General features: G+C 34.7%; 1 protein-coding gene and 2 non-coding genes across 5 annotated transcripts in view; 1 reads left to right on the top strand and 2 right to left on the bottom strand.

Annotated features, from left to right (window-relative positions):
- LOC106664542 overlaps positions 1-22,472 on the top strand; it is a 382,600-nt gene that overhangs the window by 348,315 nt on the left and 11,813 nt on the right. For all 3 annotated transcript variants that reach the window (XM_014390354.2, XM_014390356.2, XM_014390357.2), the window contains exons 7-9: positions 10,834-10,898; positions 12,912-13,071; positions 21,238-21,374. In XM_014390354.2, coding sequence (XP_014245840.1) covers positions 10,834-10,898; positions 12,912-13,071; positions 21,238-21,374 — 362 coding nt within the window. The remainder of the gene's footprint in view (positions 1-10,833; positions 10,899-12,911; positions 13,072-21,237; positions 21,375-22,472) is intronic.
- On the bottom strand, positions 1,985-2,057 carry Trnae-uuc. The gene has a single exon. It is a non-coding gene; the product is annotated as a tRNA-Glu (tRNA).
- On the bottom strand, positions 16,130-16,202 carry Trnan-guu. Its single transcript has one exon. It is a non-coding gene; the product is annotated as a tRNA-Asn (tRNA).

The following is a 22,472-nucleotide window of genomic DNA, read 5'->3' as shown; positions in this document are numbered from 1 at the left end:
TTCCGGGTTTTGATGTTATCCAAACTAGTTTCGACTTTGAGTCATCTTCAGTGAGTAACTTTCGATCTGTTTATCTAGCGAATACCCCAGAGTATATCGAGTACTCTATGACAGTGTGAACAAAGTCTGGCAAGGGAATATAATTAATTAACGCGTTTGAAGAGTCTGATCCTCAAATACATCTGGTAATTTATATGCTAACCAGACTATAATAGTTAATCTTCTTTCTATTTTATGTGTATTCGTGTTGGCTATTTATGTTATATTAGTCAGAAATGATGAGGCTCTTAAGTGCGGAGAGGCTAGCAATAGGCAAAAGGAAATAGTCGGTTAAAAGATTATTTAATTTTTGAAAGAATTCATATCTATTAAAATAAAATACATAATTATTATGTGGCCTCCGATTGTTTTGAAAATCAATAATTCAAAACCGGAGATTTGAAATAAAACGTTACGATAGTTTTTGTGGATATTATTCTTATTGTTTTCTATTTTAACATAAGTAGAAACGATGTCTATATAAGCTCAAAGATGAGAAATGCACGTTTCCATCAGTTGTAAATACACATTGTGAGATAAAGTAAAAATACCTATTAACTCAATTAATTATCTTTATTCATGGTATTGATTGAAATAAAAACGTTAGTGACATGGGCGGGATTCGAACCCACGACCCTCGGCTAGATACGCCGCCGCTCTATAGTGACTTCTAACTCAAGTGGTAGAGCAGCGGCGTATTTAGCCGAAGGTCATGTGTTCGAATCACGCCCGTGTCACTAACTTTTTCATTTCAAACAATATCTTACATAAAGATTAATTAATTAGTAGAAGTTATTTGTTCAATCGGACCACGAAATATAATGGATACCAATTAATATTTTTTTGTTGTAAAATATGTACTTGAGGGATTTAGAAGGTGCTTCAAAACAAATTCGAATTTCTTTGTGACAGAATTTTATTTTTTATAGTCAGTAGTGCAATCGTCCCTTCGTTCTTGTGAATTTTTATATATCTAAAATTATTCTAAATCATTTAATCTGATACCGTATATTATTTTGTTATCCTTGGTAAAAAAAATCGATTGATATGTTTTTTTGCGTGTTCATCCGCCAAGATTTAGAATTAGAAGTATTAAAACGCAAAAAAGCAAAGAAAGAAAGGGTAATGACTCAGTAGTTTACCCGTCTGAAATCCAATTAGAACAGAAATGTACTAACAACAATTAATTTATCTATTTATTTAAAATTTTAAAGATTTAGACTCATTAAGGATTAAGAATAGTCCCTGTACATTAAGTTTGTAATTGTACAAAAACCATCTTTTGAAACTATGGCTCTTGCGTCCGGACCATACTATCAGTTCTGGGTTCGAATGCCGGCATAGACGTCTTACGTTAAACATTTTTTTAAGTTAATTGGCAAAAAATTATAAAGTGGTTCGGCTACTTTGACCGAAGAAACGCAATCGATAATGCTTCTTCTCTCCATACCCTTATTTAGTACAAATGCATTCTCAAGCTGGTCGAGCCAAGACGCTTACCATAATCCGAGTTTTATATAGATTACCCTCCAGTTTTGCGTATCCTCTATGAATTTCATGAAGTTCACCTACATCAAAGGCAGAAAATCATATTTTAAAAAAGTGTACAAATTATTTTAAAAAATTGACCCGTTCCTATGGTCCCTTTGCAAGAAATCTGCCTAAAATTTTTCGTAGTATTATCAAAACAAGCTTGATGAAAATCGATGATCTAACATCCTTATCCTAAGCTTGTACTTTTCAACTTATTAAACATCCGTTTTCAAATGATACATTGAAAATTGTCATCGTTCCCGCATTATATAGGAAATGAGAGGAACCGTAAGATTATATTTTAATCTTTTAATAACATTATATTTTGTTAAATCACTATTTTCGTGGTCCGCTTGACCAATTAATCATGCAATTAATTAAGGTTTTTTTAGTTGAGATGAAAAAAAGTTAATGGCACGAGAGGGATTCGAACCCACGACCTTCGGCTAGAAACGCCGCTGCTCTACCACCTGAGCTATCGTGACCTCGATCCACTCGGACATCAACTCCTCCAATTATATATTGTTGTAATAAAATAGCCTCGTGAGTGTGGTTTTGAAGTGGAGTAGAGGAAATAAAAAAAATAATTTTAATAAATGGTACTCTTAACATGACACGCAAGAATGGCACAATTACACAGAAGAGAAGCACTTTGAGCCCTGAAGATGATCTCAATAAAGATCGAAACGTTGGCACGATAAAGAAAATGTTTGTCTGAAGCCTACATCACACCAGACCGCATCTCACGATTTCTGAATAATTATGTAAATAGGGGTTAAAACATTTGACAGGTTCAAATTCGGATTTGTTTTGGAAGCGACCAGCTTATTAGCACTACCCGCGTGTCATTAGCCTGGACGTAAAAAGCGAGATGTACGTTTAGGCCGGTAATGAGATACATCGTCTGGCCGTGTTTTAACCGCGGGTTAAATAAATATTTGCGCCCTCGTGTTTGTCGACTGGTAGCGCACATGATTTTTTCACCCCTCTCCTAAAGCGATTCATAAGCTGCTTTTAATCCGATTTAATCAGCGGCAGACGGCAGCCCCGAACGGCTATCCTTTCAAGGTTCGCCGGAATTTGTGTACCGATTTAATTGCCGTCGTCCTTGTAGCACTTAAGTGAGTCAACATTGTCCGCCCAGGATCGGATTAATCCTGTAGGCGACTGTTTTTCCAGCCGGTCTGTAAACTGAAAGATACACAGTTTATAATATTCCTCTCAAACCTTTAAATCTTTATAGCTTTGGCAAGATTGAACTATTTAATCTAACAAAACACGACGTTTTACCAAAATTTTCTACAGATTCATCGTATTTATTGATGTTTCTGCTCCAATAACAGTAAAAGAATTTTTAATACTGTAAAATTCAGACTGTTGTTTTACCCTCTCAATTAATATTTAAAACCAAAACTAATTCCCTTATTTCTTGCACTACCACCTCACCAATTGGGGCAAAACGTAGAAAATAATATCAAGTTAGACCATAAATATATTATATTTAGTGGTCTGATTGACCAAATTACTTGTTTCAATTAATTCATCTTTTTATGTAAGGTTTTGGGTTGAAATGAAAAAGTTAGTGTCACGAGCGAGATTCGAACCCACGACCAACTGGCTCAATCGTCAAGATAGCTCAAGTGGTTAGAACAGCAGCGCAAATTTTAATATCCTAACAGTGGGTTCAAAGATCTTTATTTCAGCTTTTATTTCATATTTAATTATTGAGCTTATAAACGTAAAAATTGACCACTGGTCGAATTGAAATGATCAGTGTTATTTTTTAATACTTTTCACGCATTGTTGTCTATTTTTGAGACATGCGAATTATCATTCTTTCGATTATTTGAAAATATAGATGAGATTTTTTTAACCTTCAAAAGCATGGATGCCATTCATTTGATAATTTGTAATAGTATTGAAACCTCTATTACCGACTGGCATGAAAGTTGCTTAAGGTTAAAAAAGAAATTGACGATTTATTTAAATTTCTGTAGAATTAATCTTTATGTAAGGTATTGGTCGAAATGAAAAAGCTAGTGTCACGAGCGGGATTCGAACCCACGACCTTCGGCTAAATACGTCGCTGCATTGAGCTATCCTGACACTAGCTTTTTCATTTCAACCAATACTTTGCATAAAGAGTAATTAATTGAAACATGTTATTTGGGCAATCGACCACTAAATCTTATTAATTTAATAAGTTAAATGAAGTATTTCTTCACTAAAAGCTCTCCGTGACCATTTCATTTGTCGCCGAGAATCCGAATCCTGATTACACGACATTTGAAAAATGGCAAAAATGAGGAAAAATTCGAAAGGCATGTTGAGATGAAAAGTTGGTGTCCGAGTGGATCGCAGTCACGATAGCTCAAGTGGTAGAGCAGCGGCGCATTAAGCCGAACGTCGTGGGTTCGAATCCCGCTCGTGACACTAACTTTTTCATTTCAACCAAAACCTTACATTAAAAAATTGATTAGACTATAAATTTTAAAAAATCAGCTAATGGCAAATGATTAATACCATTAGAAAATTGGTTCAAAGTTGAAGCCTAGTGAGCAAAATTTTTTTGACATTTATTTTTCACAATACAAGGTAATGAAACTGTAGTTTGTTCGGATCATTTTTGTATGCCTACAGGATGTTGTTAACGGTAAGACTCTGTCGTCTTCATGGTCATTCGTAGTCTTGCCTTACCTCACTTATTTCCTTGACTAATAGAAATTCGACTAACACACCCAACCGACAGTCATAAGCAAACAAAATTGTTCAAAAACTATACCAATGATGGTGGTTATGACCTAAGTTGGCGAGTCGAGTACAAATCTGGAAAAAAAGAGAGAAATAGTAAAAGAATTTTAGAAATACCGTAAAAATCAGACTGTTGTTTTACCCAGCTCAATTATTATTCAAAATTAAAAATCATTATCTTATTTTCTGCACTACCAACTTACCAATTGGGGCTAAACCTAGGTGATAATAATTAATATCACCTTAGATTATAAATTTAAAAAATCAGTCACTAGCAAATTATTAATACCATTAGAAAATTGGTTCAAAGTTGAAGCTTAGTGAGCGAAAAAATTTTGATATTTATTGTTGACAAGACAAGTTAATGAAATTGTACTTTGTTCGAATCAATTTCAAATGCCTTACTGGATGTTGTTTACGGTAAGACTTGGTATGTCTTCACTCATTCGTTCGTTGTGTAAATTTGTTGTCTTGCCTTACCCTGCTTATATCCTTAACTAATCGAAATTCGTCCGACAGGTCCAACCTACAATCATAGGCAAACCAAGTTGTTCAGGAAAAGTACCAGTGCTGATGGTTGAGTTTTAATTCGAGTACAAATCTGAAGTAGTATTTTAAAAAACAGGTTCTTTTTTCTTATTGCCATGTTTTTTAAATTAAGATCACAGTCACAAATTGAGTCAAAACTGGAAGAATTAGAAATTATTAGAAAGAAGTGAGAACAATATCAAAACCACCTCCCTGGAATTTCTAAACATTAGCCTAGTTCTCCTGCAAAAAAATAATAAACAATGAATTTTGAGATTTTTATATAAAAAATTTTTTTTCTGTTGAAATAGATTAGTTAAGTCGATTCAGTGTGTTCTGCATTTCTAAGCATTTTTGTCCTGTCAAATGCAAAATACATTCCCAATCTTCAGCCTTCCCTTTATATAACCCTGGCGAACTAATAATTCGGTCAAACGGACAAACAGGCCAAAACAGCAAGGATACGCTGACCAAACTGTCTGCAACAGCTAAACTCGTTCTGCTTTTAACTTTGTCTAATTATTTAATTTGGTGAAACTCGCCGTGCAGACAAAAACAGCGGCTATTGGATGACCCGAATGTTTGCAACAGGTACCTGGCCTCGCCCTGCTTATAACCCTGCCTAACTACATAATTTGATGAAACGCGCCTGGCGGACCAAAATGTTTTCAACATATATTTATCCTCGCCCTGCTTATAACTCTGCATAACTGCATAATTTATCAAACGCGCCTGACATGCCAAAAACCAAGGACCGGCTGACCAAATGGTCGCAACATACTTCTATCCTCACCATGCTTATATCACTCAAACACCAATGAACATCAAAGGATAGACAAAAGCATTTTCAAATTTAAGTGTGAACAAAAATAAATTTATACTTGAATGGATATGAAAGGTTGGCGTTTTATGGGTCAAATTGAAAGCTTTGGCAATTATGGAAATATTTATTATTTTATGTAAATAAAAAAATGAATAAACTTTACAATTTGTATATATTATAATGAAGAACTGCCCTTTGTTCCTAAACAGCTTTTATGTAAAAAAAATTACCATTTCCTCGAAGTGAAAAGGGTTTCGGACTAGCTGCGGTTCAATTTATTCAGTTCCAAATTGGTTGTAATCAACACTCGCGGTTCAATTGTCCTCCGTCCTCCGGGCTTCTATTCAAAAGAGAATTATCTTCTCCGGCTGGGTCATTTCCATACAGTTTGGTGGCGGTGGTAATAGCCAAACCGACCTAAATGCAGAATCCTGCTGATTTCAACCTATTTCTCCTTAAGTTAGAAAAATAACCAGAAAATCCTCTTATGAGTGATTAAGTATCTCGAATTTTGATTCGATCAATTGATAGCGCTTTCCATTACGGATATTCAGCATCATTGCCGTATAACTAATCACTTGTTTTGAATTATTCATCATGATTTTTCCTTAGCTCATACCAACCCCATTATCTGTCGATCTTTATCAAGGTTTGGAAAAACAATCGAGCTAAACAATTAATTGTAAAATTAACATTTTTATGCGAGACTTGTTTAAACAAAGCCGTCCGTTTTGAAATATTTCAAACTAAAGAGAACAGCAAGCCAGATGGCGGCAGCGAAGAAAGGGTTTCATGCCTGGGATACCCATTGTTTATGGTCAAGATAACCTCCGAGCACGGTGATGAATGGGAGAAGGATCGCGCTTGTAAAAAAAAAACAGCTGAAAACGCGTAAATTTGCCTTGATTTTGTACAAAAGGACATCCGTTTAAACTACAGGCAGACGACTTGAAAAATTATATCAAACGAATATTTTTCCCATCTCGGTTATAGAAAAAGGCGAATATGGATATTTTTAGGCCGTTGCCTGAATATATGAATTATAAGTTCATTTTTTACATCAAGTTATCAAATGTTATAAAATGTTTTGAAATGAGTGGAAAACATTGAATAACGTAAGTAAACACGTACAAAAACTAAGCAAAATATGGTAAAAAAAACGCGCTATTACAATCCTTTTTGATTTCCCTTTTTTCATAAGGCTAGACCAATGGGACAATATCCGTCAATAACTTTTCTCTTTGAAACAATAAACCTTAAAACGACAACATATCATAACAAAATTAACATACAAGAAATTTAAAAAAATCTTTACACTGAAAATATACCGTAAGAGTTAAAGAAGTAGAGACGGTTTTTCGGAGTAAATAATGCATTTTTAATTTTTTATCATTTTCTTCTGCACAAAATGTAACTCCTCTCACAAGATTTCGAGCTTTAGAAGTGCTTCATATAATTTTTAGACTGTTGCAAATCATGTGCCCTGGTGTATGTTGCCTTGATTAACTTCAACTCGCCATACCTTATGCTGTTTGAGAACACTCGACTTTTATGTATATTAGGTGTTAAAAAATTACCTTCCCAATTAAAGCGACGTTTTTGAACTTCAGACTGCAAAAGGAATGGGCATGTAACGTTTTTATGGAGCAAATTGTGCAGCAAGAGGAAAAATTCTAGCACAATCACAATTTATCTTGAAAAGTTGTATTTTTCACCTTTTTCATGTTAAAACGATTTTTTTTCTTTATGGATAAAAGACACTTTTATTTACAATTATTCAGAAATCGTGAGATGCGGTCTGGTGTGATGTAGGTTTCAGAAAAACACTTTCTTTATCGTGCCAACGTTTCAATATTTATTGAGATCATCTTCAGGGCCTGGGATTTACAAACATTGTTTACATTTAATGTTTGTAGTTAACATCACACCAGACCGCATCTCATGATTTCTGAATAATTATCGATTAACGGTCACTAATCACCACACATTTATTTACAATAATTTACAAATACAACGACACCAAAAAAAATTAGGTACATAGACTTGGACAAAATCCGTCTGTCGGAGGTTGTTTCAGAAAAAAAAGCTAAAATTTGGCTATTTCTAAAAAAAATAATAAAAATTATGAAATAAATTAAAAAATTAATATGAAAATTAACAACTCACGTTTTGAAAAAATTGGAAAATGTACAGGTCATAAGAAATAACCTACTAATCTTAATATACAGAAAACAATTACTAAAATGACGATCATTGAAGGAAATAAAATCCCTTAACACGTAAACCGTAAATTTGGATTAAAAAAATAGCAAGGTATCTAAAATTGAACATAACAATTGAATTGCTTTACTAGTTAAGGTTAAAAATACAAGAAGTTAACATAATTTTTGGATTACTCAAACACTTACTGGGACCAAAGCCAACACAAAGCATGCATTTCAAACATGGCAAAAAGGATGGAAAATTTAAAAGGTTGTAGGCTGTGATGAGGGGTTATATATAAATATATATATATAGGCAGGGTGGGCGACCAAGACCCGAGGGGTTAAATGCCTGGGTAGACTCGTACCCAATCCCTAAAAGGTCCGGAACTTGGCCGGTTCACGTGTCGTGCAAAAACATCTTCGATCTGTTCACAAACCCCAAGATTTTGGACCATTTAATCTCGGGGAGTGATTTGGTGATGTCCTCTCCTTCAAAGAGTTCAAATGTAGACCTAGCATATCTATCACACTCTGCGAGGTAGTGCCTTGCCGTTTCTTCTTTTATTTCACATTCTTCTTTTATTTCACAAAGACAGCAAAACGGGTCTGGTAGAATACCCATTACGAAGAGGTGTCTTCTCAGTGGGCAATGGCCCGTCAGGATACCTATCCCTTCCTTGAGTTAGAGAATAGCCAATCATGATGAGGGGTTGGGGTCCGAGCGGATCGAATCACGATAGCTCAAGTGGTAGAGCAGAGGCGTGTTGAGCAAAAGGTCGTGGGTTCGAATACCGCTCGTGGCACTAACTTCTTCATTTCAACCAAAACCTTACATAAACAGATTAATTAATTGAAAGAAGTAATTTGGTCAATAGACCACTAAATATAATGGATTTACGAAGCGTATATAATGAACCTCCTAAAAACCAATCATCAAGCCGACTTGAACTTAATCTAACTGTGGGGCATGCCAAAATCCTCCTCCATCCAAGGAATCCAATCCTGTTAGTCCAATATTCTCCAACGTATCCTCCCTTCTACGTCACCAGAAGAATGACCCATAAGGGCCTTAAAATCCCATTCTTGTAGTATCTGAACACGCTTCCTCAATTTTCACTCTAAACTCTCCCTTCACTCTTATAATCCTCCACGCCCTCTAAAACGACGATGGCTTCGTGACCTACTATCCCCGAAATAAAACTAAATACAAGCACTGACTGATATCTCCCCCCGTTGCCTCCTGGTCAGATAAATCTGTCATATTTATATATAATTAACTATTCTTGGTTCAATATATTTTTATTTTGTACAGATAATAAATAAATGTAAAAAAAGTACCTATCTATGATTCTTGTGGTGTCGAACATGTTGGATGAATTCTCTTGCGTTGTTTGTGCCCTTCAATTAAGTAATTAAAAAGATATTTGGCTAGAAGAAACAGCCCAGAAGGAGAGAAAGAATTTCTCCCAATATTGAACACTTTACTAAAAAGTGATTAATATATTCGGTCGCACCTGAATTGCAGAAAGAGCAAATAGCAGAATTTCTTAGAAACCACGTAGCCGAAATCAAATTTCGTAACTCGCACCGAATTTTAAATAAAAAACATAGATCTTTTAGGGAGTAAAAGAAAAAGAACTGGATGCGTTACTAGTTGTGGCTTTCATAGGGTTGTGATAAGTGGACACCCAGGCGTACACCACAAATTTAAACGCTTCCCACCACCTAATCACGTTTTCCTGGGATTCTATTGATTCTGGGATCAACTGCTTCAGAGTGAGCTCAGCTGTGGCTGCCCAGTTATCAGTCCAAAACACTCGAGCGTCCCACAAAGGAGCATTCTTAGTCCCATACTGGGTTCCATTTATACTGTTGGCTCTCCTCTAAATCCCAGCACCATCATAACCTACGCGGGTGAATTCGTTCCACTATCCACTAACCTCAAACTCCCAAGCAGACCTTGAGTTTATTATGATACTATAGGTGCTACAAGTGAAGGACAAATCTGAATGGTGAAATATATGCCCAATGAATATTTGAATTGAAAAATAGTCTTGGCCGCATTTCACAAAACCTTTTCAACTACCGTAAATCAGAAAAGCACATCAGAAATCTTGCATCTAGACGAATCCCCTCTAACCCTTCTCACCGACTAAAGAGACAATGGCCACGTGATCTCCAAGGTGAAAATGATAATGACAAAAATATCAATTATACAACAATATTTTAGTATCATTGGAGCAGAAAATAGCAATGAGTATTTACTTCAGTTTTATTTTTTAATTTTGTATATAATACCTTGCTCATGTAACCTACTTGAAGGTGTAATGAACTATAACTTTTTTATATATACTCCTAGACAACAGACTGACACGGAATCGCCAGGCAACAGAGATAATTACCTAACGGAAGACATGGACTCATAAGACCAAAATCTCTTTTGACCGTCAAAATTTAAATAAACATACATAACACTTATTGTGACCACTTTAGATGTACGGAGTGGAATTGGAATGGCAATATCCGGCTCAATCAAATATTTAAAAAAAAAGATTCGTGCTTGTCAAACTCCATATTAGGAGTTAATGTCAATAATCACAACAAATTGACCATTTCTTTTGTTAACGAACAGATGCGATCCTGCTTCCAAAAGTTCCAAACCATGCTTTCGTGCATAATCTATACACCTTTCCATCCCGAGAACCCACCAACTCTCTTTAACCGACGATGGCTTTTAGACCTTCTCGCTCTTTAATCCTTCATATTGGGTACCAACGTTGTCTGATTTCTCTTAACCCATCTCCTCCGAATGGCATGTGTAAATATTTTGATACGCATAGACAAGAAATAAATTATTTATTTTTAAAAAATCTGTCAAACCAGCATTCGATTAATTTATGTACAGATATTGTTTTCTCAATAAAAACACAACTAAACATATATTGTTTGTTTCAGATAATGAAGTTCTTTCGATCAGGATCCTTGAGTAAAATGGAAGACCTAAAAATATTAAACATAACGTGAGCAATCAAATTTCTACCACTTGATATGTTGCATTTATAATAAAACTAAAATATTCACAATTAAGTATTAAGAAACTGTCTCTTTATAATAACCCTAGTTAAACTTAAATTTATTTGTAACCAATCTCACTGATAAAATGTTTTCATTGAAATCGGACTGTATATGTCTAGATTGACGTACTCAAACATATAGGATTTTTTTTAAATGAACTCTCCTTTCAAATATTGAGAAAAAAATACATAAAAAATACATTTTTTATTTCTTAAAAAAATTAAAACTGAACTACATTTTACACAAGTTTGTCAGGCTCATTCAATTATATGAAAAATGGCCAAAATCATTTAAAAATTGTATTAATGCTTTAATTGCATTAATTTATTGCACCCGGACTACGATAAGAGCTTCACAGCTTTTCCGGCTAGCTTTTTTAAATATACAGAGACCTAATAAACCTGCCTTGAGAGGAATAGCTGTGGGTCTTTCGAATCATCATTTAACTCTCCCACAAGTTTTCAAAAAGTAAAGTTCACGGTTCTAAATATTTCACACAGGTTCCTCCCTCATTCGCCCTAATAAATACATTCAGACAAAGTAGAACCTATAACCGCCAAGAGCAAATCATCCGCATATTTTTAATGACCTTCAGTGTAAACTATTGTAATAACTTAACTTGATCAAGTCAAATAGCACATTCATAATAATGTTGCCTGAACAAGGAAAAGTGTTACACCCGAAAAATATCCCATGAAAGCTGTAAAGTAGAAAATTTCAAAAATCGGGTGGCAAGGAATCTCAGTAACAATTGCCACTTTATTTTTCGCCTCAAAAAGATATCTTAATTAATACTAATGGGTTGTTAGTAATCCAATGCTTAATTATTGATATTACTTACAACTTCTTTAATCGCGTAAGAATGTATTACATTGTATTACATGTTTATATTTCGTGTAAATTCGTTTAAAATTCATTTTAAATTTAAAACCAACGTTGAATAATTTTGCAGTGCCTATCTAAATCTTTTAACCTACAACTTAAGCTAAAAATTACTGCTTCAATTTTTCAAAGATTGACTAGTTTTTAATAACACCGTGAGATACACTAGCAAGCCGATCCCTTATGAAACATCTGAAAAACATGGACTGATTACTATTTTTTTTTAAGTGATTGTCAATTTATTTTTAGATAATTATATTTAACGTGTAACAGGATTATGAAAAAACTAGTTAAATTTATCTGACCAATATCTATTATTGAGTAATTGACTCAGAAGTAATATAGAATTTTTACACTTTAGAAGTACATAGTTATAGTAAAATGTTAATCGTAAAAATGAAGTTATTGTAAAAGCGAGATTTGTTTGTATTAAACTGTATTAAAATTGATATTTAAGCTTCTTGGATAAAGACCAGAGGGGAGTTAATCTTTTAATCTTAGGGCTTTTCAGAGGGATCAAAAGAGTTATATAATTTATTATACCATATCGACTTTCATTATTAATAGCTTGAAACTTTATTGAAGTAATAATCGTAAGGGAAGATAAGAAATGTCCTTTTATAGGAAATGAAAAGTCTTTTTTATCCTGAAGGCAGATACTTGGCACATTATTCTAAGTAGGGTCTTTTTTTCTGTACAAATAAATAATAATCTAATCTGCATAGAGGTTACTTAATTGATTATTAAGCCTTTTTTTCTGTACAAATAACCAACTTTGTATAAAAATCAGAAATTTTTTTCTAATTTGTTTAAATTTTCTTAAAACCAACTCTCTTTGCTCAAACGATCTACTTTTATTTAAGGTGTTTTGCAGGAAAAAAAGGTGATATAAAAATAATTCCCAATTGAGAAATCCGAATATTTTAAAAACTAATAAATCACTAAACAAAAACATAACATTAAAAGCCTTTTCAGGCTTGAAATGTTGAATTTATTCTATACCTTAACATTATTCTTAGGTGACACACTAATCTCCCAAGGTGTTTTAGTTTTTTCTAACCGTTTTTCTCTTGCAGTGAAAAGGACGACGTCGTTTTTCACTTTTTCGGTAGCAGCCACGATAAGAACAGGGTGAGAGAACTCATAGTCAAGCTGCTCGCGAAAGGGAGGCTCGGCGAGATAAATCTACTTCAAAAAGAAAACAGCTTTCGACAAGAGCCTGCTCTACATTTAAAGGTAAGCGCTTTTTTGAATAATTAAGCCAGTTTAAAAAGATCTTAACCAAATCTATTATTGACACATTCTTATAAAATTTATACTTTATTGTTTGTTATGAAAATGAAGTTTATACATAAATCCATTATATTTTGGCTGAAATGAAAAAGCTAGTGTCACGAGCGGGATTTGAACCCACGATCTTAGCATTAATACGAAGCTGCTGTACCACTTGAGGTATCGTCACTTCCATCCATTCGAACACCAACTTTTCATCTCAACCTACCTCTCGAATTTTACCTCATTTTTGCAATTTTTCAAATGTCGTGTAATCATGCCAGTTTAAAAAGATCTTAACCAAATATGCTATGTACATTGACATTATAAATCGAAATTCTATCATCTTATAAAAAGTAAACTTTATTGTTTGTTATGAAAATGAAGTTTATACAGAAATCCATTATATTTCGTGGTCCGATTGACCAAATAACATCTTTCAATTAATTAATCTTTATGTAAAATAGTGGTTGAAATGAAAAAGCTAGTGTCAGGACAGCTCAACTGCAGCGGCGTATTTAGCCGAAGGTCGTGGGTTCGAATCCCGCTCGTGACACTAGCTTTTTCATTTCGCCCAATACCTTACACAAAGATTAGTTCTACAGAAATTTAAAGAAATCGTCAATTTATTTTTTAACCTTAAGCAACTTTCATGCCAGTCGGTAGTAGAGGTTTCGATACTATTACAAATTATCAAATGAATGGTATCCATGCTTTTGAAGGTTAAAAAAATCTCATCTATATTTTCAAAGAATGATAATTCGCATGTCTCAAAAATAGACAACAATGCGTGAAAAGTATTAAAAAATAACACTGATCATTTCAATTCGACCAGTGGTCAATTTTTACGTTTATAAGCTCAATATTTAAATATGAAAAAAATGCCGAAATAAAGATCTTTGAACCCACTGTTAGGATATTGAAATTCATCCCTTAAAAAATCAAAAGAATAAATAAAATGAAATAAGTAGACTTTGTTAATTTCATAAAAGTTACACAAATATGGAATTACAAAAGCTATGCTTAGTAGAAAATAATTTAAAATAACTAAACTTTTTTACTATTTTTACCCTTCGTGGCGCTATCATTTTCATCTTAACCAATACCTTAGATAAAAAATGATGATTAAATTAATTAATTTAATTTATAAGGTCAATTATAATTTCTAAATGCAAATATGGATTAATATTTATTTTCTAGGTCAACCTACAACCTCTGGTATCCCCTCCCTCATTTCATTCGTCACTCAACCCTTTCCAACTTTTAAGTCCCGTCTTTTTTTGTTACCTCCTGTCCATCCAATTTAACATTGAGGATGGGTTATTTTCTGTTGTTCCTGTACGTTTAATTTCTGTTATTGTAATTCTTCCCCCTTTTATTTCATTTAATACATTTCATTTATTTTTATGCCCGTACATTTAAATTTCTATTTATATATTTTGTATTTTTTGTACCCAAGCGTTAGAATAATTATTCGCCGTCTTCTTTCAAAATAAAATGAAAATAAAGATCTGCTCTTTTCCATTTCGGAGATTTGACTTTTATCATATATTGAAATTCTATATGCAGTAGTCTTCTATATGTTTCTCTTTATGTATTTAGCTTGGTCCCTGCCAAGCGATGTATCTATAATATTAAAGTACGAAAGAATGACGTCGATATTTCAAACATATCAAAGCATTTGCACTAATCCTTCCAAAATGTAAAAATTATGCCACTTATGGGCATATATACATAACAGTCAATGATCTTATGCGTGTTCAATTTAGACCCAAAATCTACGGAACCGGCCTCGCTAAAAATTTCACACTTTTTTCTTATGAAAGCCAGGAGTGTTTATGCTATAGACCAAGAATATATGGCTTTCATTTTCCATCTTTTCTTTCCAGACAGGGAGCGACTAAATACAATAATTAATATCTAACTTTCAAATAATATATTAATTATGAAATATATATATTGGTGGTTGGTATTGAGAGCAAATCTTAAACGATAGTCCACATAGAATTGCATTATTATCAGATGTAGAACTAGACAATGTCAATAATTACATTACCAATGTTTGTATTACGATTAATTTCATTCAAACAAGTCAATTATTTCAGCTTGATTTAATTGCAATCAGGCGTTTTGTTTGATCAGGCTGTCCATAATTAAATTAATAATCGCATTGTCAAAATCCATGGGTCGGATTTACTTTAAAATATCAACTTAGGGTTAACTCGACGTCGGAAACATGAGCAATTTGTCTCTGGGTCTTCAATTTGTCTCTCTAGTAACACGCTAAAAGGTACTTAACGCTAAAAGCTGTACGTTGATCGTTTCCCGGCGGATTAGCACCAAAGAAAGATTTGAACGTATAAGTAAACAAAGCACAAATTGAAATGAATATGTTTTGATACCATTGCTATCGCAGCATATCCTGTAGACTATTATAACAGCTATGCGTTTTTATGAATTCAACCGTACGTTTACAATTTTAAGGCGGCTCCAGACATGCGGTATTCGCCGGATGCCGCGCAAATTTTCGCCGGATCCAGACAGGACGCACGGCTATTCACGAATATTCGTGAAGTAAACGCACTGAAGCCAATCCACACATTCGGGAATGAACTATAACTGTACATACCTTTAACCACTGTCAACTTTCAATTAATTAATATTTATGAAAGGTATTGGTTGAGATGAAAAAGTCAGTGTCACGAGCGGGATTTGAACCCACGACCTTCGGATAAATACGCCGCTGCTTTACCACTTGAGCTATCGTGACCTCAATCCGCTCGGACACTAACCTCCCATCTCAACCTCACCTCTCGAATTTTCCCTCCTTTTTGCAATTTTTTCAAATGCCTTGTAATCTATTTGATTCTCGGCGACAAATGAAATGGCCACGGAGAACTTTCGTAAAGATATACTTCAGTTTACTTATTCAATCCATTACAGTTCGTGGTCCGATTGATCAATTAATATTTTTCAATTAATTAATATTTATGAAAGGTATTGGTTGAGATAAAAAAGTCAGTGTCACGAGCGGGATTCGAACCCACGACCTTCGGCTAAACAAGCCGCTACTCCACCACTTGAGCTATCGTGACAGTGTGTGGAAAGCTTCTCTTATAAATCATAAATTGTTTTATAAATAAAGTTTATAAACAATGTAATTAAATGTATTTTTTCAATTAATTTGTTGCCACTGCACAAAAAATAACCGCAGCTGCAGCAATGACAGTTTCACTGATGTCTATAACGATCTGTAGTAAGTTCAGGACTCCCACAGCATTTGGAAAATAAGTATTACCTCTTTCCGCAACAACTAGAAGGTTATACAAAACCGGCATGTGTGTATACGTAGGCATGCTTTTTGGCGATGCAAAGACGAGCAAATCGGGATTGGCCGCATTTCCGGAATATTCGACGGCAATCGGCATTCGGCGAATACCCGCATATCTGGAGCCGCCTTTAGGTCATTCTTTCCCAATCTTGCTCAAGGTCCTGAGAAGGACATGAGGATCTTTTAAGACTGCGCCTAGCCCTAGGGCCATATCGGTCCCCCGTGCAAGCAAGGGATCGTTTTTCAAGAAGGGAGGCGACACGCTTCCGTCTACGGTGGGGTGTGCAATACCGTAGATTTTCACGTAGAGCCTTGAAAAAGGCTCTTCCCAGCTTGTCCCTTCTGCAGGGTTGGGTCGACAGACCGCCCGACCAGCGTCGCAGCCGAAGCTACTCCCGCTCGATAAAAAAGGCAGCTCTATCGAAACCCCGAGTGGAGGCGCACCCCTAGCGTAGGCACTTCCGACAGACGGGCCGGCACCGGTTTTTATTTAAATGGAATGCTAACCACCGTCCAGGAGGCACTGTGTACGCCGTGGGCTACTCTCAAGGAGCCTCACCACGAACCACTACGAGTCTGACTTCAATTGCAAGCAGTAGACTTGGAACATGCTTGCGCCCGTAGTTCAGTAATTCTCGCATATAAGACTCGCATGCTGCTGTCCGCGAAGTGTAACTGATCTCACACCCGATGGTTAATTGTAGCAAATCACTCTACAGAAATTCGCCAAACCGTCTACTGATTTAGAATGCTTGCCAGGGCAATCAAGGCTTTAGGTCAAGGTACGGTGAGTCACCGATACATCGACACAGTACTAAAGATTGCAATTAGTTGATGGAATGAACGAACAAACGAGTTATCATCCCGCAGACCCTATAAAGATGGTGGTTGTTTCCAGGTCACGTATTGCTTGGCCTAGCTGTTCTGGTCGGTCAGACGAGTTGTGTTATGGAACACTAATTAAATATTGTAACATTACGTTGTACTCAACGTAAATCATTATTATCAAGTCAGACATCGTTGCCCTTCTTCTTTCTTTTTTGTCAAAACTGAAAAACGCTGTTGTATCTATCCTAATTTTGGAATAAAATGCAACCTTTCCTCGAAATTTCTTGATACATTTTCTGATGGCGGATGTACATTCCTCACATCCATCCCTCATGGCTGCATCTAAAATCCAAACCATCGAAACAAAATCCAACGATTGATCAAAAGATGTGGTGAAGATGAATTCATCAGGGTTACAAATAGTTGTATCAAAATCCTTTTCACAAACACATAAATGGTACAAAATCGAAACATATTTCTACCTGACATGAAACATTAAGTCTTAACAGAACGGAACGTAACATACGATCCAAACTTGCAATAATATTTTCCCTTTCCTTAAAAAACATTTTTAATTTAACGGCAATTGAATTGCAAAACAAAGACACATAATTTACTCTTAAGGTAATAGGTTGCCGAGGAACCTCAAGCTCAGTAACAAAGGTAATGCGGCACCACATCCTCGGTTCGTTCAATCTCAGATTCGCTCATTGCACTGCATTGAATTTGCTAATGCGCCCACAGGTTCGGTTATTCTACTGCCACCGATTCGGTTACTGAGCTTTAACCAGGCCAGGTTATTGCGGTTGCAACGGGCCGTTTTCAGTGCTGTCAAAGCCACGCTTAATGAACTTTCACCTCCTAGTTGTTCTGTCGTCCAGGCTACGTTTTATCAACGTCACATAAAATATTTAATTATTCATAATTGCGCATCGAGACTAAGTTAAACTCTAATCAGTTATTTTCATAGGTTTTCCTTTATATAAAATTAATTACAATAGTAGGATTGCTGAATGGCCCAGGCCTCTTATCGAACAAAAACCTTCAATCTGCACTTCTCTTCTCTCTCTCTCTCTCTCTCTCTCTCTCTCTCTCTCTCTCTCTCTCTCTCTCTCTCTCTCTCTCTCTCTCTTTCTCTCTCTCTCTCTCTCATCCTTTTTCTATTTCTATTTATTTCACTTTTCTCATTCTTTATTTCTCAATCATATTCTTTGTTTCTCTCTTTCTCTCACGTTTTCTCTAACTTCCTTTATCTCTATCTCTTTTTCTTAGTCTTTTTAACTCTCTTTATCACTCTGTCTATTGAAGTAAAGTCCACGAAACCTAACCTTGCATAGTTAAATAAAACGTTTAATCAATAAATCTTTTTATATCACAGTCTCTCTTTTTATTTATTTCTGTCTTTTTCCTTTTCACATTTTCTCCCAAACGCAGTCTTTCAGTTTCTTTTCTTTTTTTTTGTTGATATTTCTCTCTTTCACGCTCTCTTTATTTCTCTCCCTCTCTATCTATCTATCTTTCTTTCTTTGTATCTATCTATCTATCTATCTACCTTCTTATCTATCTACCTATCTATCTATTCATCTATCTTTCTATCTATCTATCTCTATCTCTCTTCCCTATTTCTATCATTTGTGTGCTCAGCTTTTATCCCTTACTCTCTCTCTCTCTCTCTCTCTCTCTCTCCCCTCTCTTTCTCTTTTTCTATTTTTCTCGTTGCCATTATTTTCCTCTTTCTCCCCTTTTTATCTTTCTTTCGCGATATCTTTCGTTTTGTCGTTATATTTTTTTATTATATATTCTCTCTCCTTTCTTTTCATCTCTTTCCGGTTTAACACTTTTTTATTTTTTATGTCTTTCTCTCTTTTTCGTTCTCCCTCCCTTCTTCTCCCACCCTTTCTCCGTCTGTCTCTCTCTGTCTCTCTCTCTTTCTCTGTCTCTCTCTCTCTCTCTCTCTCTCTCTCTCTCTCTTTTTCTGTCTCTCTCTCTCTCTCTCTCTTTTTCAGTTCTTTTATCTTTCGTTTTCTTTTCCTCCCTCTCTATCCCTCCTACATCACCTCCCTGTTCAATAGCCATAATTTCTAGATGTCACATGACACAAGGAAACATACAATCATAATGGTAGATGAACTACAAAAGAGTAAAACTGTCCAAACACAGCTCGTATTTATTGTCAATTGCGGCTATTCACCAAAATGTTATAGATTTGAGGACGTAAGATTCGGGTTAAGAATTGTCTCATAGTCTAAAGAATGAGAAGAGAGTAGGTTATAAGCTGAAACGGATCTGACAGACTAACCCAGCTAAGATAGCCCGATCAAAATACTCGTGACGACTAACTTTCAAATTTATTATCTGTTATTATTCATATAAAGAAGAAGGGCAACTGTCGACCTTACTGAGATAAAAGTTCCCGGCTGGGGAACGGTCCTAGTAATACCGATTAAAGCTTAACGTGTTTTCGTTTAGAAACTTCCAGCAATCAGAACGTCGGAAGCTGACCATGGCATTAGATAAATTAAAAAGTTCACGGTCGCAATCAAAGGATTCGTCGTAACGAACTTACAGCTTCACCGGTTTTATTGAATGAAAACGATCCGTTTCTTAACTGAGAAACTTGTTATAAGTTGGTCTGCTTTGACGACCGATCACGCTTCGAACAAAGGCTCCTGTCTATGATGAAACGTCAAAACATGGCTTTCTGACTAACAAAAAGTTCATCACGACTGTCTGAACTTTAATAACAGCCGGCCAAATTCGAACAACAGTTACTCGTTATTAAAAATAACAAAGAGTACAAAAAATAGGCAGTACGTCATTCTAAATTCTAACTTTTGAGCTATATGTTATTTAAACAAGCTTTGTAAACATAAAATTTAATTTAGTTTGTATTGTATATTGTACTTAAATGTCTAACCAAATACATTTGTTACAATTAACATTATTTTTTATAATGTTTGGGATTTGCTCATCATTCGACAACGAAATGTCATGTTAACTTGACACTTTTCCGTTAATTAAACGGATGTCGCGCTGTGATACTCAAGAAATATTATTTTCACTTTCAGTCAAGAACGCTGAATCCGCAAAAATAGAACTAATTAATGGGCACACTATTCGGATTCCAGGTTGCCTAGCCCAGGCGGTGCCACCTCCAACTCATAGGACTCTCCCCACAAAAAAAAATAGTCCTTGCTGTTTCGGTTTATCAGGTGAATCACGGATTCATTTTTAGGTCAGATGCATTTATACATTAGGAAAATTTGGTTGACAATTTACTATGACTTATTGAGGTTTGCGGTATGATGAACACGTAGTTTAGTTGTTTCCATTCTATATTTTTGGCTATCCTAGCCTTCTGTTTTGATCTGTTTGATACGTTTCGGTTTCTCTAATAGATGTCTTCTAGTTGCATGATGATGAAACTGTAGTTTCGCCTTACCCGATCATTTTGTGTTGTATATCTTTGCTGTACTGATCATGAGATTTTTCTCCTCCATCTTGGTAGAAAATGGTGAAATGAATGACGTTTCGCTTTCTGTCTATCGTGACAGATGACGGTGTAGATGGATGACATAATTGCAAGGTGGCTTATTGAGATCTCCGGGTTATGAAACTAGTTTGGTCGTTTCTGATCATTTTGCAATATCTTGCTGGTTTTGGTTGGTCTGGCGCTTTTCATTTTTTCAAACAAGCATGATTTTACTGTGAGATGAATACTTGAGGATTGTGAGGTGACAAACAAGTACCTTAGCCTCTTTGAACATCCAGTTCGGCCTATCCTCGTCATTGTCACTTGTAAGCCCTTAATTTAAAAACGCACGAAGAAAAATATAACCAACAAGTAAATATTATTTTTTAAATGAAATCTCTTCCTGAATCAGAAAAATTTAATCTTTCATTACATTATAATTATCTACTAAAATAATGCTTATTTTTATTTTATATTTAATTTGTATTTATTATTTCAGTCTATAATGTCCACTGTGAAAGGGATAATCCGAGAAGGTGATGAATTGATGTTGTCCTGTATTGCTCAAGGGTCGTCTTACATGACTTTCAACTGGTACAAGGACGGTGACCGAATTGACGTGACGAGATCGTCAGGGTGAGAAATCTTTTATATTTCATATGTTAACAGCTTCAATTTTTATATCGCATGCTTTATAAATTATTCATGAATTTCCATGCATTTATGTTTTAAAAATGATATTGGATATTTTTGTTTATCTTGTAACATGGTAAGATTGGATCCGTGATACTTAATAGTTGTGGGAGATGTTGTGACTTTTTAATGATTGTTAGTATCATTTTCAATCCCTGGAAGATCGCCGGGCTGAAATTAGTTTGCAAATTACATGCAATTTCTGAATACTTTGAATTGCAATTCAAACAGTATTGAAAGTAGAATTTCCATTTATAACCTAATAAATGAAATATTTGTAAAACAAATATAAAATTACAAAGGATTAATAAAATAATAATAAAACAATAATTAATAAAACAAATTTTAATTTCTAAAAATGTTAAGTAAGGTAAATAGGAATCCGTTAAGGAAGAGGCAATATTTGCTACCGTAAAATAATTGTAATAAATTTAATTAACCAACTGTAAAATTGTAACTGTATACAAATGTAAATTATGCCAAACAATCGCGCATAACAAAAGAAATAAAAATGGGCTGAGACGGCGCCGAAGACCTACACTTCCGCATCACTCATAAGTCGTGAGATTTGGTCTAACCGGTTTTTATCTAAGTTTTAAATAGTGATATAATGATAATATTAATTTATTAAATAAGAAAATACAATATGTTTTAATTTAAGAATGTGTAATAATTACTTAATATTGAAATTCTATCAGGAAAGTAAACGCTTAAAATAAAAGAGTGACTTAGAGAAAAATTTTTGGTCTGACACTTCGTGTTACATTTGTTTGTTATATACAGGATGGAACATCCAACCAAGATATTAGAATATTCAAACAAAACCAATTGAATAATTAATTTGTTGCTTCGTTTGCGAGTACAATTAAACGGCGCAGAAGGCCTACACTTCCACAAAAGTCAAAAGTCGTCAGATTTGGTCTAACCGATTTTTATACATGTTTTGAATAGTGATGATAACATTATTTGCTTACGAGTACAACTAAACGGCGCAGAAGATCTACACTTCCGCAACACTCCAAAGTCGTGAGATTTGGTCTA

This window comes from Cimex lectularius, unplaced genomic scaffold, assembly GCF_000648675.2.
Source record: "Cimex lectularius strain Harlan isolate CLEC.00 unplaced genomic scaffold, Clec_2.1 scaffold13, whole genome shotgun sequence".
Taxonomy (NCBI): Eukaryota; Metazoa; Arthropoda; class Insecta; order Hemiptera; family Cimicidae; genus Cimex; species Cimex lectularius.
The sequence above is the reverse complement of the archived record's forward strand: the minus strand, read 5'-3'. Positions and strand labels throughout refer to the sequence as shown.